Source organism: Eutrema salsugineum, unplaced genomic scaffold (genome assembly GCF_000478725.1).
Source record: "Eutrema salsugineum unplaced genomic scaffold, Eutsalg1_0 scaffold_8, whole genome shotgun sequence".
Taxonomy (NCBI): Eukaryota; Viridiplantae; Streptophyta; class Magnoliopsida; order Brassicales; family Brassicaceae; genus Eutrema; species Eutrema salsugineum.
The window spans coordinates 6,680,625-6,695,428 of record NW_006256414.1 but is presented as its reverse complement, the minus strand read 5'-3'; the positions used below and the strand labels follow the sequence as shown (position 1 = coordinate 6,695,428).

Here is a 14,804-nt window from a genome sequence, read left to right as displayed (position 1 = left end):
CTAGAAAAATGCTTTGGCACTAGTCGGAGACTCTATCTCAGAAAGTTCTAAAACAGCCCACCTCTCTCAGTGATAGAAAGTATAAATCTCAATGAAAGTCCCGAAGTCATCTCTGGTCAATAAAGAACAAAACGCCTCTTCGTTATACATGGCTCGGCATCATATAATGAAAACGCCTCGCCGTTAAACACGGCTCGGCATTTCCAATGAAAGTTGCCTCGACATTATTGCTAAACACGCCTCGGCGTCACCTAAAATGGAGACGCTCCATGAATCAACTCCGAGCTCGGAATCTAGACTTAAACAGAATCCTTAGCCCTATCTTATATCGATCTATCGTAAACGGTTCAGCCAGGAAAGCAGTCGAGACCATTCTCGACACAGCTCGACAAGCCAATCAACGACAATTCTTTCCAAACAAATAGTTTTCGTAAAAATTTCACAGGTCGTCAAGGGTAAACACATCAAATCCAAAAACGACTAAGGAAAAGACAAATATAACCGAAAGCAAAATCAACAGTCAGGTGGATAAAGCCATCCAGGCATCGGTTACACAAGAAGTTCGAGAAACAGATAAAGTCATCTGAATCTTAAGTACAAAAACATATGAGACGAAAGATAGGGGAAAGCAGAGAGGATCAAGCCGCGGACTGCGTTTCACGCTCGGCAAAGAGGTTTGAGAGGGCCGGCGTACCCGCATTCGATCCGGTCGGATCTGCGACGCCCAAGTTGGCCGCTGTCTCTTCGAGCGGCTTGTTACCAAGGCTGGTGTCTACAGAATCCGGTGATACGGGCGAAAAGACTAGCTCACCTCGGATCTCGGAGGCAATGCACTCATACACCTCGTCGTCGGCGTACTCGCTCTCCCAGCTCTTTAGCTTCGCCTCCTCATCATCGAGCGTTGGGGCGTCTGGTATCTTCAGATCGGCAATCATCGCAAGGTTGCCCTTGATTTGCCCCAGCTCGTTCTCGTCGGTTTTGGCCTTCTCGAGCTTGGCCAAACCTTCCTCTACCTTGGCAGAGCGCTCCTGAAACTTAGCCGTCAGCTCTCGCCTCGCTTCCTTTTTCGCACGCTTGACCTTGGCGTTAAACAAGGCATCTTTGGCCTCGATACGCCTTTTGAGCAACGCCACCTTGGCGCTTTTGGCACTCCTAGCCTCCTCAAGACGAACGAACGAGGCAGAAACCTTGTCGACATCGGCACGAAGAACTATCTTCTCCTCTTCCAGCCTCGACACCCTGGTCATCGCCTCGTCCAGCTTCCCCTTCGCTGCCGCGGTCTCGTTCCGAGCCTCGTCCAAGCGACGTTCGACCTTAAATAGGTCCACCTCGTATTCAGCCATCAGCTCGTTGATGATCGCTACAAACTGCAAAGAATAATGCGCGTTAAATACTTAGTGAGAATTTGATAAAATAAGGAGAGCAAACAAAACATACCTTGGTACCGCGCTGTGCCATCGCGCCATACAACCTCGGTCTCCTCAGCTTCTCGGGAGGAGGAAGGCGCGTGTTCGCATTGTTAACACGTGCGAACATTATTGCCGAGGCGTCAGGGTCGTCGACCACCAGTTTGTATGCAGCGGGATCACTGGGAGCCTGCTTGCACTTCTTCTTGGACGGCTCGTCCTTTTGGATTGCAACGCCCTTCCCTTTATCAGCAGCCAAACGTTTTCGGCCAGAATCATGCTTCCGTACAACCGAAGTCGGGGGCCTCGATGACTTCGGAAGAGTCAGGATAGCCGAGTTCGAAGGAGTTTTACTCCGCGCCGCAGAGTCATCTTTGGACGCCTCGAAAATAATTTCGCCTGGTTCCACCTCGGGCGCTGCTCCTTTCTCGGTCGCCTCGGCAACGTTTGTCTCCACGGCTCGGACCGTGTCTTCACCTTCACGGCTCGGCGGATCGGCCTGATGGACAGCCTCAGTCTCCGTTTGAACCGCCTCAGCGGCTCGTCTTGCAGCTTCTTCTTCTTCGCGCCTCTTCTTATCTCTAAAAGTAATGATCACTATTTTCTCTCTTGTGTCGAGTGAAGAATTTGAAGACGAAGAGCTAACAGGAACTCCGGCAAGAATGGCTCGTGCTCTTTCCACTCTCTCGAATGTAAAATGCTTCCTCCAATTAACTCTCTGAGCCGCAAGAGAATCTCGGACAACAAAGCGGTCGTCGGGAATTGGGGGAAGAATGCTCCGAACTGCAAAAACAACACAAAAAATTTTAAGTAAGGAAATATTATACGATAACAGTTCCGAGCTGAGGCAAAGCTTTGGATCGGCTACCAAGTGGTCCCCAAGCGGTCTTGGTTTTTTGAACGTAATCCTCGCCGACAGACGCCTCGGAGGATCCTGTTCCACCTCTCACCTCGGCGTCTACACGGCTAGGCTCGTAGTTAAAAAGCGGATCCAACGAATCATCGGAACGGTCCGACATGATTTACAGCTTATATGGGAATTACAATATTACGCGGCAAACTTTCGTCGGAAAAAGATCTGGAGCGGCGGAGACCTCGGAACCCTAGCCGGAAAATAAATAAAACTAGAGAGAGAAAGAAGAGAGAAGGGAGAACTACCTTTTAGTAAAAACGAATGGATCTGAAGATTATGAGGAGGAACGAAGGAGGTCACCTATTTATAGGAAAACCGAAGCGCGTGAAGTTCGCGTGGACCTCGGGATGGCGCAAAGGTGTTCGATGGGGGCGCGTGAAGTCCGCGGCGAATGCGTAACCTCTTGGCGCGTCCGTCACGCGCGCCAACACTCAAGATGCCTTGGAAAGAACTAACAGCCGCTCTGTCCAGACAAACCGAGCCCATTACACAGCTACGATTATCTGAGAATATCCCATCATGCTGTGTAAACCGAACCATGCTTCGTCGTTTATTCGGCTCGGCATAATTTTCACAAAACGTCTCGTCGCTTATTCGGCTCGGCATAACTTTCACAAAACGCCTTGTTGTTTATTCGGCTCGGCATAACTTTCACAAAATGCCTCGTAGTTTATTCGGCTCGGCATAACTATCACAAGTCGCCTCGCGTACAATCCTTTTCCTAAGGATATATCACCAGACATCACAGATTGCACCACGCCTCGTCGTTAACAAAACGGCTTGGCAATATCTTTATCTTGAAACGCCTCGTTGCTAAGCACAGCTCGGCGTTATCTTTGTCAAAGTAGCCTCATCTTTCGAGCGGCTCGGCATCATCTTTGCAAAAAAAAAAAGCCTCGCTTCGCCGTTTAATTGGCTCAGCATCATCTTTTGTGCCTCATCGTTAATCGGCTCGGCATCATCGAGCGAACGCCTCGCTATTTCTCTTCGCGGCACGCCTCAGTGAAAGCAACACGTAAAGAGTCCCCAAAGAGCATCTTCTCTCCCTTTTTCCTCAGCACGATGGTTAATTCTGTGACATAGAATGATGAACCTCGTCACTCCCGTCTCCGAAACTGACGAGCTGGGGGGCTAACTGTTGGGGTCGGTTTCACCCCAAACATTTTAACCATCTAAAAAATGACTAAGTACCTGAAAAAACTGAGATGCAATAAAGGACAATCGAATGGGCCGAATCATAAGGGAGAGGAGTAATTGGGCCGAGCCCTGCAAAGGGGTAATCGGGCCGAGTTGCGCACGAGAAGATATGGGTCGAGCTGAGCTGCATCGCAGCTGGACTCTGCCGAGCTTTGTTAGGGAGCCACTGGGCCGAGCCGTATTGTGAGGTATGGGCCGAGCCGCACGTCGACAGGATTGGGCCGAGCCGCGTCTCGATGAGTTAGGCCGAGTCGCGTCTTAACAAATTGGTCCGCGGCGTGACGTTTCAACGAGCAAACTCAAACAGCAAGTGGGCCTAGCCGCGAAGATGTAAAGCCCGTAAAAACCCTAGGCAAGGTGTTATGGCGGCAGCCACACGAGGCGATAAGGAAAGATTCCGAAAATCTCTCCCGAGATTCTCGGCTAGGCGATTTAGAAAGTTAGTATAAATAAACAATGTATGCAATTCATTCTGAGACTTCTGATAACTCGAGAGCAATAAGACCTAGACATTTTTCAGCAAAAAACCTTCTTTTGATCTTACTGTTCTTGCGATTACCCCAGAAATTTCGGATCCCTTAAGTTTTCTTTACAAATTTTTGGTTGTGCGAGTTTTGGCTCACACATTTAAGATGAATCCTTACATGTTTCCCTAAATGTATATAAGTACTTACGAACACTTGATAACATATATATGTGAAAATTTTAATTTTTTTTTTGTATATAAAGGATATGTATCTTATGAGCAGGTAAATCATATAATTCTCATGCTTTAAATCCATCATATAGCCAAGGAAATGATGATTACAAGATTTAGAGGTTAGATTTTGTCGTAACTTTTACGGTAAATTACGACGAATTTACGACGATTCTATACAAATCGTCGTAAATTCGTCGTAATGTAAATCATAGATTTACAAGTTTTTGGATCTTATACTACAACTCCTTATAGAATACATGAGTTTCCTCAGGAAACTGCACAAAAAAAACATTCTATAAGGTGAGAAAGCCAACCCTATAAGTGCAGGGTTATAGCATTACGACGAATTTACGATGATTTCATCAAAATCGTCGTAAATTCATCATAAAAGTCAATACCTGTCCAAAGTCAACTTTTGTTAATTTTCTTTAAATAATTGTCTTTTACTTTTACACATTTTGAAGTATAAAAAGTTACCTTTATAACATTTAACAAATTTTCTTTGACCCAAACATTTAAAATTACGTTTAATGCATGAGTGACAAACTAATTAATTATGTTTAGCATTCAGGTACGTCTTCCGGAGATATGTCATTGTGTTCATCATCATCTTCCTCGCCGTCCTCAATCTCATCATCTTCATCACTGCCTGTTTCAAATTCATCAGCAGCTTCTTCAGTTTCGTCCCCACGGAGATCTTCAACTTGTCGATTACGTGGATCAATTAAAATAACACGTTCTTCAACCTCAGGTTCAGTAATGTCTACACAATCATCTTGTTGCATAGGCGGGAGATCTACACCATCAATTATACCCCTTGGAGCAACTTTAATAACCGCCAACCATGAAATTCCAGTACTTCGAACTCAAGGATATGGAACAAATGTGACTTGTTCTGCTTTTGATGCAAGGATAAAAGGCTCGAACTTATTGTATCGTCGTGAGGCGTTTACATCTAGCACTCCGAATTTGTTAATACGCACTCCACGACCCACTGTTGGATCAAACCAATCACATTTGAAGAGAACAGTTTTCATATTTGAATAGAACATCTTTACTAATCCGGGGTATTCCACTTCAATTATCTCTTTTATGATCTCATAAAATACTACTTCACCTCGTACACAAATTCCATAGTTGGTAGTTGCCTGTTGAGTGGCATGACTGTAAGTATGAAAAACGTAGCCACAGGTGAAATACATAGCTGTAGTAGTTATCTTAGATATAGGACCATGGAGCAACTCATGAAACCATACTGCATATGTCATGTCATCATGATCGACCTGAGCTTTTAACCACAATGCATAATGTTGGTCTTTCCGATTGTTAATTTCATCTTCTGAAACACCGTCAATGCATTCTCGGACTTGACTGACAAAAGTGCTGCAAAAAATATTGTTAATGTATATATTTTTTTTGCAGCATCATTTCATATATGGTAATCAATAATCATATAAATAATCCTGTAGTACCTCTCGTAAGGAGCCAATTCGTCGCAGTTCAGAAGGATGTATGTATGTGCGCTGTGGTAGTCCTTTTCGTTTGACTAACAAGTTTTTTTTAGTTTCCCACTTAGACGTCCAATCGGTGAGAATATATCTGGTACACCTTCTACTGCGTAAGTTTGTCCTACACCCCCATCGGCATAACGTCTTGGAGCCCGTTTGCGTGTACAAACCTTTGGAGCAAAATAGTAAGACGTGAAATGAGAAGTTTTTTCTGTCAAACTTCCCGCCACGATAGACCCTTCAACTTTTGCTAAGTTTTTAGCTTTACCCTTTAAATGCTTCATAAAGAATTCAAACGGATTCATCCACTTAAACTGAACAGGTCCTCCTAACTCCGCTTCGTGAGGGAGGTGTATTGGTAAATGTTCCATAACATCAAAGAAAGCAGGTGGGAATATTTTCTCTAAATTACACAACAATATTGGAATATTTGTTGAAAGTTGTGCAACTACATCTGCTGATAACGTCCTTGTACTTAAATCACGAAAGAAAGCTCCAATGCCTCCTAGTGCCTCATGGACATTTCCTGGTAGGAGTTTAGCAAACGCAAAAGGAAGTAATCGTTGCATAAACACATGACAATCATGACTCTTCATCCCTGAAAAATTTTGTCCTTTCTCCACAGATTTAACCAGATTAGATACATACCCATCAGGAAATTTCACGGCTGATGATACCCAATTAAACAATGCCGTTTGTTGTTCTGCATCCAACCGAAATACCGAAACTGGTGCTTTATGATAACACCTGATTTTGACCATTTTTATGGATCACTTTCAATATCTTATGCAGGTGTTTTTACTCAGTTTTAAAGGTTTTATAAGTGTTTTCCATGTTTTGGAGTTTTAAAAGGGTTTTCAGGAAACTTTGGACTTTGGAATGCATTTGGAGCAAAAGTACATTTTTGGATAAATTCAGGCCGTCATAAGTTTGGCAACCAAAGAAGACTTTTTCACCGTCTGATCATCCCCAAATTTGGCGAAATTATAGAGGAGACAACCAGCTTTCCAACACACTTGAAATCAAAGCAATCCAATGGTTAGATCTCAAGATATCATCAATGCACTGAAGGTCGATCAACACAAGCCCAGTCAAGGACATATGCTTTCACCCGCGGCCAGCCTTCTTCCCACCGCGGCTCAGGAGGTTTCACCCCCGGTGGACCTATGTCCAAACCTCAGGAGCCAACTAAGGCCCAAGACACTTCCTAAACCCATTTTACAAGCCCTAGACGCCCAAGACTTGGAGAAACACTATAAATACTCATTTTTAGGTCTTTTGTAAGGGAGCCTCTTTCTTCTCTTTGAGAGAGAACTCATTCATAGTTTTAGGTTTTATTTTTTATGCATCTGTAGAAGTTTTTCATCGCCATACTGTCTTTAATAAGAGAAGTTTTTCTGCAACTTTGTTTCTTTTAGTTTTCTTCTTCTTAGTTCTAAACCGATTATGATGTCTACCTCAGCCATGTCTGAGTAGTCACCTAGTTGGGTGTAAGGGTAATCCAAAGGGATCCCATGTTTGAATGACATCTCGGTTTTTAGGAAAAAGGATTTCGATTTTTAACATGATTCTCTCATTCATCCAATTCTTAAAGCGGTAATTCTAGATTGATCACCCAGAATCCGATCCTAGGTTTAATCCGAGCCACGAGAGTGTTGTATCTGGGTTGCCTGAACTGGATCTTATGGACGTCCCCATCGTAGGAGACGAAAGCTACCTACGGAGGATACGTAAGCAGAGATGGATTCCGATCTACAAAGCATGATCTTGTTCTGGCATTAGAGCGAGAGTTAATTGCCATGAACAAGTGATTAGATGATTAGGGTGACAAGAGTTGGCTAATCTTACATGTGTCTATCCTAGTTTCGGAGTCATAGAAAATCCTTACCTAAATTCCTTGTGTTTTAGAACGTGAACCCTAAAGACGAACCTTGAACCCAGCGCTTTTTACTTACTGTTTTTCAACCGATTTTTACTTAAAACTCTTTTTTAATTCTCTGCATAATTAGATTTAGTGACAAACCAAAAACCCTTTTTATTAGATTAGGTTTACGATTGTTTTTAGCATCTTCTAACACACAGATCTCTGTGGATTTGATCCCTAAGTACTACTGCGTTTGCTGTGCACTTGCAGATTGTCTAGGGTAAAACTTGTGTTGCCCACTGCACTCACACAAATTTTTTGGCGCCGTTGCCGGGGATCTGTCGCTGTTGACTTGACTTCTTAATCTAATTTCAATCATAAACCTCAAGATTTTCGAGTACTGCTGGAGATTTTCTAACTCCTCTTTTTATCTTTGCTTTCTTTGCTCACAGGTGCATGAAAACTAGGAGAGATCCTGACGAAATTGTATTGCCCTTAGACGAGATTGACAAACACGAAAGAGCACTTAGGAAACTCAGACGAAGAACGCTCGAGATGGCCAATCCTAATGCCCATCGGGAAAATCTTTTAAACCATGATCAGGAGGATCACATCGGAGATGATGACCGTGATTCAGTTCATGGTAACGACCTAGATGCTGCTCATGAAGAAGATGGACAGCCACAACTCGATGAAGAGGGAAACCGAGTTCCTCTAAATCCTGCACAAGCCGCTGAAAATCAAAGGAGACAAGACAAGGCCGATGTTGAAGGAAGAAGGAATGCTGAAACATTGTTCCACCAGTTGTTAGAGAAGCCAATCGACCAATACAGCTTGCCAATCCTGCGAGAAGACAGCCTCAGAACAGTCTCATTGCCGATTTTGATGCACCTCACCAACACTTTCAAAATCGATCAGCTATTCTAATCCCTGTTCCAAGAGATAATCATGAGATAAAACCTCAGATAGTCTCTTTGGTGAAGCAGAACCGATTCCATGGAATCTCTGCTGAGCATCCAATGGATCACATTGATCTTTTTGAAGAAATCTCTGGAATGGTGAGAACAACTCCAGAAACTGTGGACTATGTGAAGTGTAAGCTTTTTCATTTCTCTCTAAGTGATAAAGCTTTTAGATGGTTGAAATCTATGTCATCTGGTTCTATTACTTCACAGGAAGAATGCAAGTCAGCTTTCCTGAACCACTTCTACACCAAGTCAAGATCGAACCAGCTGAGAAACAAATTACAAAGTTTCCAACAAGGCCCAATAGAATCATTCTATGAAGCCTGGGAGCGATTTAAGGAGTATGAGAGAGACTGCCCTCATCATGGTTTCTCTGGAGCAAACCTGCTAAGCACCTTCTACAGAGGACTTCAGCAGAAGTATCAACTTTCTCTTGACACTGCCAGCAATGGAGATTTCAGTTCAAAAACCATACAACAAGGTAGAACACTCATCGAAAATCTGGCTGTAGCTAACTGCAACAACAACCCTGAGTATGACAGATCAAAGAAGACTATCACTAGTCATCAATCAAGGGAGATTGCTGAGCTAAAAAGTATGGTAAGTCAACATCTTAAGTCTCAAAACAAGAATATACAATCTTGTGATATTGCTGTAGGAAATGAAGAAGATGGCATGTACCAAGAGGAAGAAATCAATTTTATGGGAGCTCAGGCATATTATAATCAATCTAGTCTAGCTTTCAACAACAACTTTAGGAACTCTGGTGCCAACTTCAACAATCTCTCATACAGAAATCAAGGTGCCAAAAATCAGCTCTATCCACAGCAACAAAGGAGTTTTCAAAACAAGTTTCAAGGTGGAAACTATGGAGGAGGAAACTTCCAACAGAGACCAGCATTCAATCCTCAACAAGCACAGACCAGCTCATTAGAAGCAACCCTTTCCCAGCTAAGTAATCAGGTAAAATCGCTTGAACAAACTATGATGCAGACTACTCAAGGCAACGAGAAGTCATTCAGGGAAATGGGGGTGCAGATCGATTGTATCTACTCTGATTTGAATGGGAAGTTCGAATCTCTTGCGACCCATGTCAAGAAGTTGGAACATCAGATAGGTCAAACTGCAGATTCAATGAAGAGACAACCAGGAGTTTTACCAGGAAGAGTAGAAGATAATCCAAAGAAGTTCTGCAATGCTATGACAGCAGTTTTGGAGGAAGAACCTGTCGCAGACTCTAAAGGAAGATTGACGCCTGAACCTCTCATAAAGGACTCTGAAACCGAGCATGAGAGAAGCCGAGTCCTTCCAGTTAAGGTACCCAAATGCTTGCCTGGCCAAAGACTCAAAAAGTCTAAGGATCCAAGGCGTTTCTTACTCACCTGTTCAATCTTTGGAATTGAATTTTCAGATTGTTTATGTGATTCTGGCGCTAATGTGAATGTCATGTCAAAATCTGTTGCTGAGAAACTTAGTATAGGTACATTTGTCCCATCTCCAGTAAGGATAATCTTTGGTGATTCATCTCAAAAGAGAACAGAAGGAATGATCCAGGATTTGCCACTGATCATTGGAAACAAAACAATCCCAGCCGATTTTCAAGTTTTGGAGATGGACAAAGACAAAGACAGACCTTTGATATTTGGTCGCCCATTCTTAGCTACTGTAGGTGCTGTTATTGACCACGCTGTTTAATTTTCTTAAATGTGGACAGGAGAAAGTTCTATAAGACCACACCAGACCAAGCTCCAAATAAAAAAGACAAGGACAAGGAGAAGGTGATGGAGGACAAGAAGGAACTAAAGGCACTTGCATCTAGGCAATTTGGGAACATAAAGATAGTGGTGCCACCAGATATCAGCAAGAAAAAGGAGAAAAATCTTGAAGAATTTGTTGAGAAGACAAAATATGTCCTCAAGGATGCAAAAATCCTTAAGAAAAGAAAAGAGATTGTGATTCAAGATGAAGGAAATCCAAAGTTCAGGCTAAGGAGGACAACAAAGACTCTAAATTCAAAGAGTCATGTCTCTTCTTCTCAATCCTAATCCTGCCAAGATTCTAGCTAAAAGACTTTAAACAAAAGCGCTTAATGGGAGGCAACCCATTTGGTATAATTTTCTTTTCTTTTTATTTCTTTTCTATTTGATTTCTTTTCTTTTTATGCATTTCAGGCTTTCATTAAGTCCAGAGAAACCAAAAACATTTAAAAAACCAGAAAATACAGAAAGATAGGAGGAGAAAGCAGGAAAACGGGAGAAACCGAGAACTCCCGGAAAGCATTTGCCGCGGCCGCAATCAATCCAGCCGCGGCTGACCCGTCATTCACCGCAGCCCACGCACTTTAGCCGCAGCCCGACTCGATTTTACTGTGGGCGTGCACCTGGCCCGCGGCCGGCCCTGTTCTGGCTCCCAGGCGAGTTTTCCCTGTTTCCCGTAAACCGGAACTTCAATTCCCCGTTTTACTACGGGATTTAACTGGGAAGTTCCCAGAACATAGTTTCCGTGTTAAAAACGCTAGGTAAGTCTTCTAAACTTTTAAAAATAAATTTTTTCTTAGGAAAAACACCTTTTAAAAAGAAAAAGAAGATTTAAAAGATCAAAAATATTTTTTCTCTTCATCTTCCCCAACAAGCTTGGAGATCTAGAGAAAAAGACAGATTTCAAACTTGACAAATCCTTTCCAAATTTTCGAACATATCTCACTCTTTTTCAAAGGAGATTTCAAATCTATCATCACATAACACTTTTTATCAAGGTATGAGCTCAAATTTCTCACTTTTTCTTAAGAACTCAGATTTAAGGTTTTCTTAGAATGAGTAGAAATTCACCTTAGGATGATTGGAAACTGTCTTTGGACTTAAAGCTAGACTACTGGGTAGTTTAATTGCATGATTTAACACTTAGACCACAGAGATTTGAAAATTTTGAAAATCTGAGATCTGAACTTTAAAAAATCGAAATTTGGAGATCTGTTTGGTTCAGCTTTGCAAATCTGGATTGTTTGGTTCTTGTTGATAGAAAGCTAGACTAGAGTACATGTGAGTGAGCATTAAACATCATCCTGATTCAGAAATCTCATGTGTTGAACATCAGTATATCAAACTTGACCATAAATTCTCATATTTTGTAATGTTTGATGCATTTACAGCTTGTTTGTCATGATAATGTGTTTATGATTTCTCTGTAAACACCTTGTTCATAAAAATCGATACCAAAGCAGCTTGATTTATCTCAGTTTTGCAGGTCATGGATCTCTCTCAAGTTCGACTGATTCGATCCAAGAAGAGCCCTCATGCGAAAAAGCCCCATTCGCAGGAGACATATGATGCATTGAACGAGACACAACTGAGTGAAGATGAGCCTCTATCCACCTTCATTACCGCGCAAAGAAGAATCTTTTCAGGAAAGATTGAGCAGACCTCCACTCAGCTATCTTTCCCAAGAAGATTCGAGCCTTCCTCTAAGCCGAAAGTGAAGTTTGTTGGTAAAGCCATTGACCTAGACATCGATTACTTGGCACAGCTTGAGAAGCTGAAGATCAAGCCAACTCCAGCAATTGACTACTCAAGTCTTGAGATGCTTGGAATCAGAGAAGATGTGATATGGTATCTTGACAGGCTTGGAATGAGATCATTTAAGGAGCAGAACTTTCAGACCTATGAGAACCACACCAAGGAGTTCCTTGCATCAGCAACTTTGAGCTACACGAAGAGAGCTACTCCTAGAGCTCTAGATGGCACACTCTCCTTTTCTATTGGAGGTCATCCTTACTCTCTCACCATCTCAGAGATATGTGATGCTTTGAAGTTGCCTTATTGTGATGAAATTGAATTGGAGAAGCTAATGGGTTATGGAGTTTATGACAAAGGAAGGTCTAAGGCATCATTACTCTCTCATCCTGCTGTTCGCTATGTTCATAAGCTACTAGCACACACTGTTTTTTCACGAGCCAATCAAGCGAATGTCCTTAAGCCAGAGTTGGTGACACTACAGCTACCATTCGCAGATCACCCCAGGTTTCCTTGCTTTGATTGCATCATTGCAAGGAACCTAGTGAAAGTTAAGCATGAGATGCTTACATCTGATTGTCAGGACTACTCACCAGCTTTTGGGAGCATCATCACTTCACTTATGATAGCAGCAGGAGTTGATTTTTCAGCTGAGCCACCTCTTAGAGAGGATTGGTTTGATCTTTCTCAGTTCTCTAAAGACAGGACTATCACCAGGACCAAGATGGACCCAATTGGATTTGCTTACAAGTTCTCCACTAGTTCCACCAAGTACATGGTACTACTACCATCGGATTCAATGCCCCGTCTCCGAGATGATTCAGACCCAGGATGGAAACCAGAGACTAGCGACTTCCTACCATATTTGCCACTCTTACCTCTGACCATGAAGCAATTTCTGGCTGCAAAATCCAAGAGAGAGGTAGCTGCAAACAGCAGGAGACTACAGCCTGTGCCATCCACATTCAGAGCCAGTTTTTCTCATTTCAGAGCATCCACTGGGAGTGATGCAGACTTTGCAGCTTTGAAGAAGAAGCTTGACCAGCAAGAGAAGATCAACAGGCGCATGAAGATCCGCCTGTCTGATGACTCCTCATCTACAGAGACAGATGACAGCCATGAGACATAGGCGCCTATCCATCATCACATCATGCCCACGGTTCTATCACCATTTTCTTTTCTTTTATTTTAGACTCTTTTGCTTTTATTTCACCATGTTCTCACCAACTTTTTCACACTGGGGACAATGTGATTTAAGTCTGGAGAGGATGTCTATCCGTACTAATCTATTTTTCTTTGTTTCTTATCTTTTCTGCAATTTTTAAAAAATTTCTATTCTTATTAGACCTTGAGTATTTTTCAGGAATGTTTGACACAAAACTATGATGAGTAAGACCCATGTGCTTCTAGACTTTTCATGCTAGTTTCTTTTGTGGATAGTACTAGACTAGGCGGTAGCTAGAGTACTTGCACTACTAACTCCCACCCGAGGATTTCTATTCATGGAGACTTGTCCTGACAGGATAGACTAGCTCATTTTACTTGAACATAATCTTGACATCTAATTTTCTCATCATTGGTTTTAGCAGGCATCATGATACACATCTAGGATCTTTACATCATTATTACCACTCTTTGTTGTCCTAGATGGCCAATTCATCTTTAGCTGGTACCACACCCTTTACCCAGAACCATTATTTCAAACTTCATGCATTCTCTCTTTAGCTCTTTTGGCAGATATGTGCAAAAACGCCGGAGAGGGAGGAATAACATGGTTTTCAGTCACTCAAGAGAAGGACTAAAGAAATTTGGGAAAGAGGAGTATCAGCAATCCTATCAAAGCTCGATGGTGCCTCAAAATTTAAAGGTAAATTTCGTGCTTCCTAAGACTCTACATCCAAAGGCGGTTTCCCCTTTCAGAAAAAAAAAATCAAAAAAGAGAAAAAGAATGAAAGGAAAGGAAACTAAAAGCCTAGAGAGTCTAGGATGGCCGAAATTATTTGAAGCAAAGGCTACAAGTATTCATTTGTGAGCATTGGTTTTTAAAACCTGGACAAAAGTCTAAGTCTGGGGGAGTTATGAGAACCTGAAGAAGGGAGATCAAGAATCCAAAAGCAAGAAGAATGTGACTGGAAACTGTGGATATCAACATCTCCACCCTCTCTTGCTGTTTTGCATAATGTCTTGTCTCTTTAGAAAAGGTAACCCTAAACACTAAAAGCCTTACCTTCTAAACAGCCATTTCGAATACCTAGCCTTGATTGCCTTGCTAAACCCCTTTTGATGAGAACCACTGGAACGTATAAATGAATGTTAAGAGCTAGCTGACTGGATGATAGGTTTAAGTGTGTAGACTTTCGCATGACGGATCAACGGACTAGTTATGCTTGTGTTTTGGTGAGAATTTTCTAGACTATCCTTGATTTGAGCATAATGACTAACTCTGGTTTAGAAGCATATATGGTCTCTGAGATTTTGTTAGTTCCTGCGATTTTCAAACCTCTTTACCAGGTTCAGATCTTTGGTTTTGTTTAAGGACAAACAAAGGTTTAAGTCTGGGGGAGTTGATAACACCTAATTTTGACCACTTTTATGGATCACTTTCAATATCTTATGCAGGTGTTTTTACTCAGTTTTAAAGGTTTTATAAGTGTTTTCCATGTTTTGGAGTTTTAAAAGGCTTTTCAGGAAACTTGGTACTTTGGAGTGCATTTTGGAGCAAAAGTACATTTTTGGATAAAT

The 14,804-nt window shown here is 42.1% G+C and overlaps 1 protein-coding gene and 1 non-coding gene across 2 annotated transcripts; both read right to left on the bottom strand.

The window, feature by feature from the left end:
* Positions 1-638: 638 nt before the first annotated feature.
* On the bottom strand, positions 639-2,425 carry LOC112088219 (uncharacterized protein At3g60930, chloroplastic-like). Its single transcript, XM_024158505.1, has 3 exons — positions 2,275-2,425; positions 1,438-2,189; positions 639-1,367 (listed from the first exon to the last, which is right to left on the bottom strand). The coding sequence occupies exons 1-3, from the start codon at positions 2,423-2,425 to the stop codon at positions 639-641; spliced, it is 1,632 nt and encodes a 543-aa protein (XP_024014273.1).
* Positions 2,426-8,818: 6,393 nt separating this feature from the next.
* On the bottom strand, positions 8,819-8,924 carry LOC112082319. The gene has a single exon (XR_002896978.1). It is a non-coding gene; the product is annotated as a small nucleolar RNA R71 (small nucleolar RNA).
* Between the last annotated feature and the right edge of the window lie 5,880 nt (positions 8,925-14,804).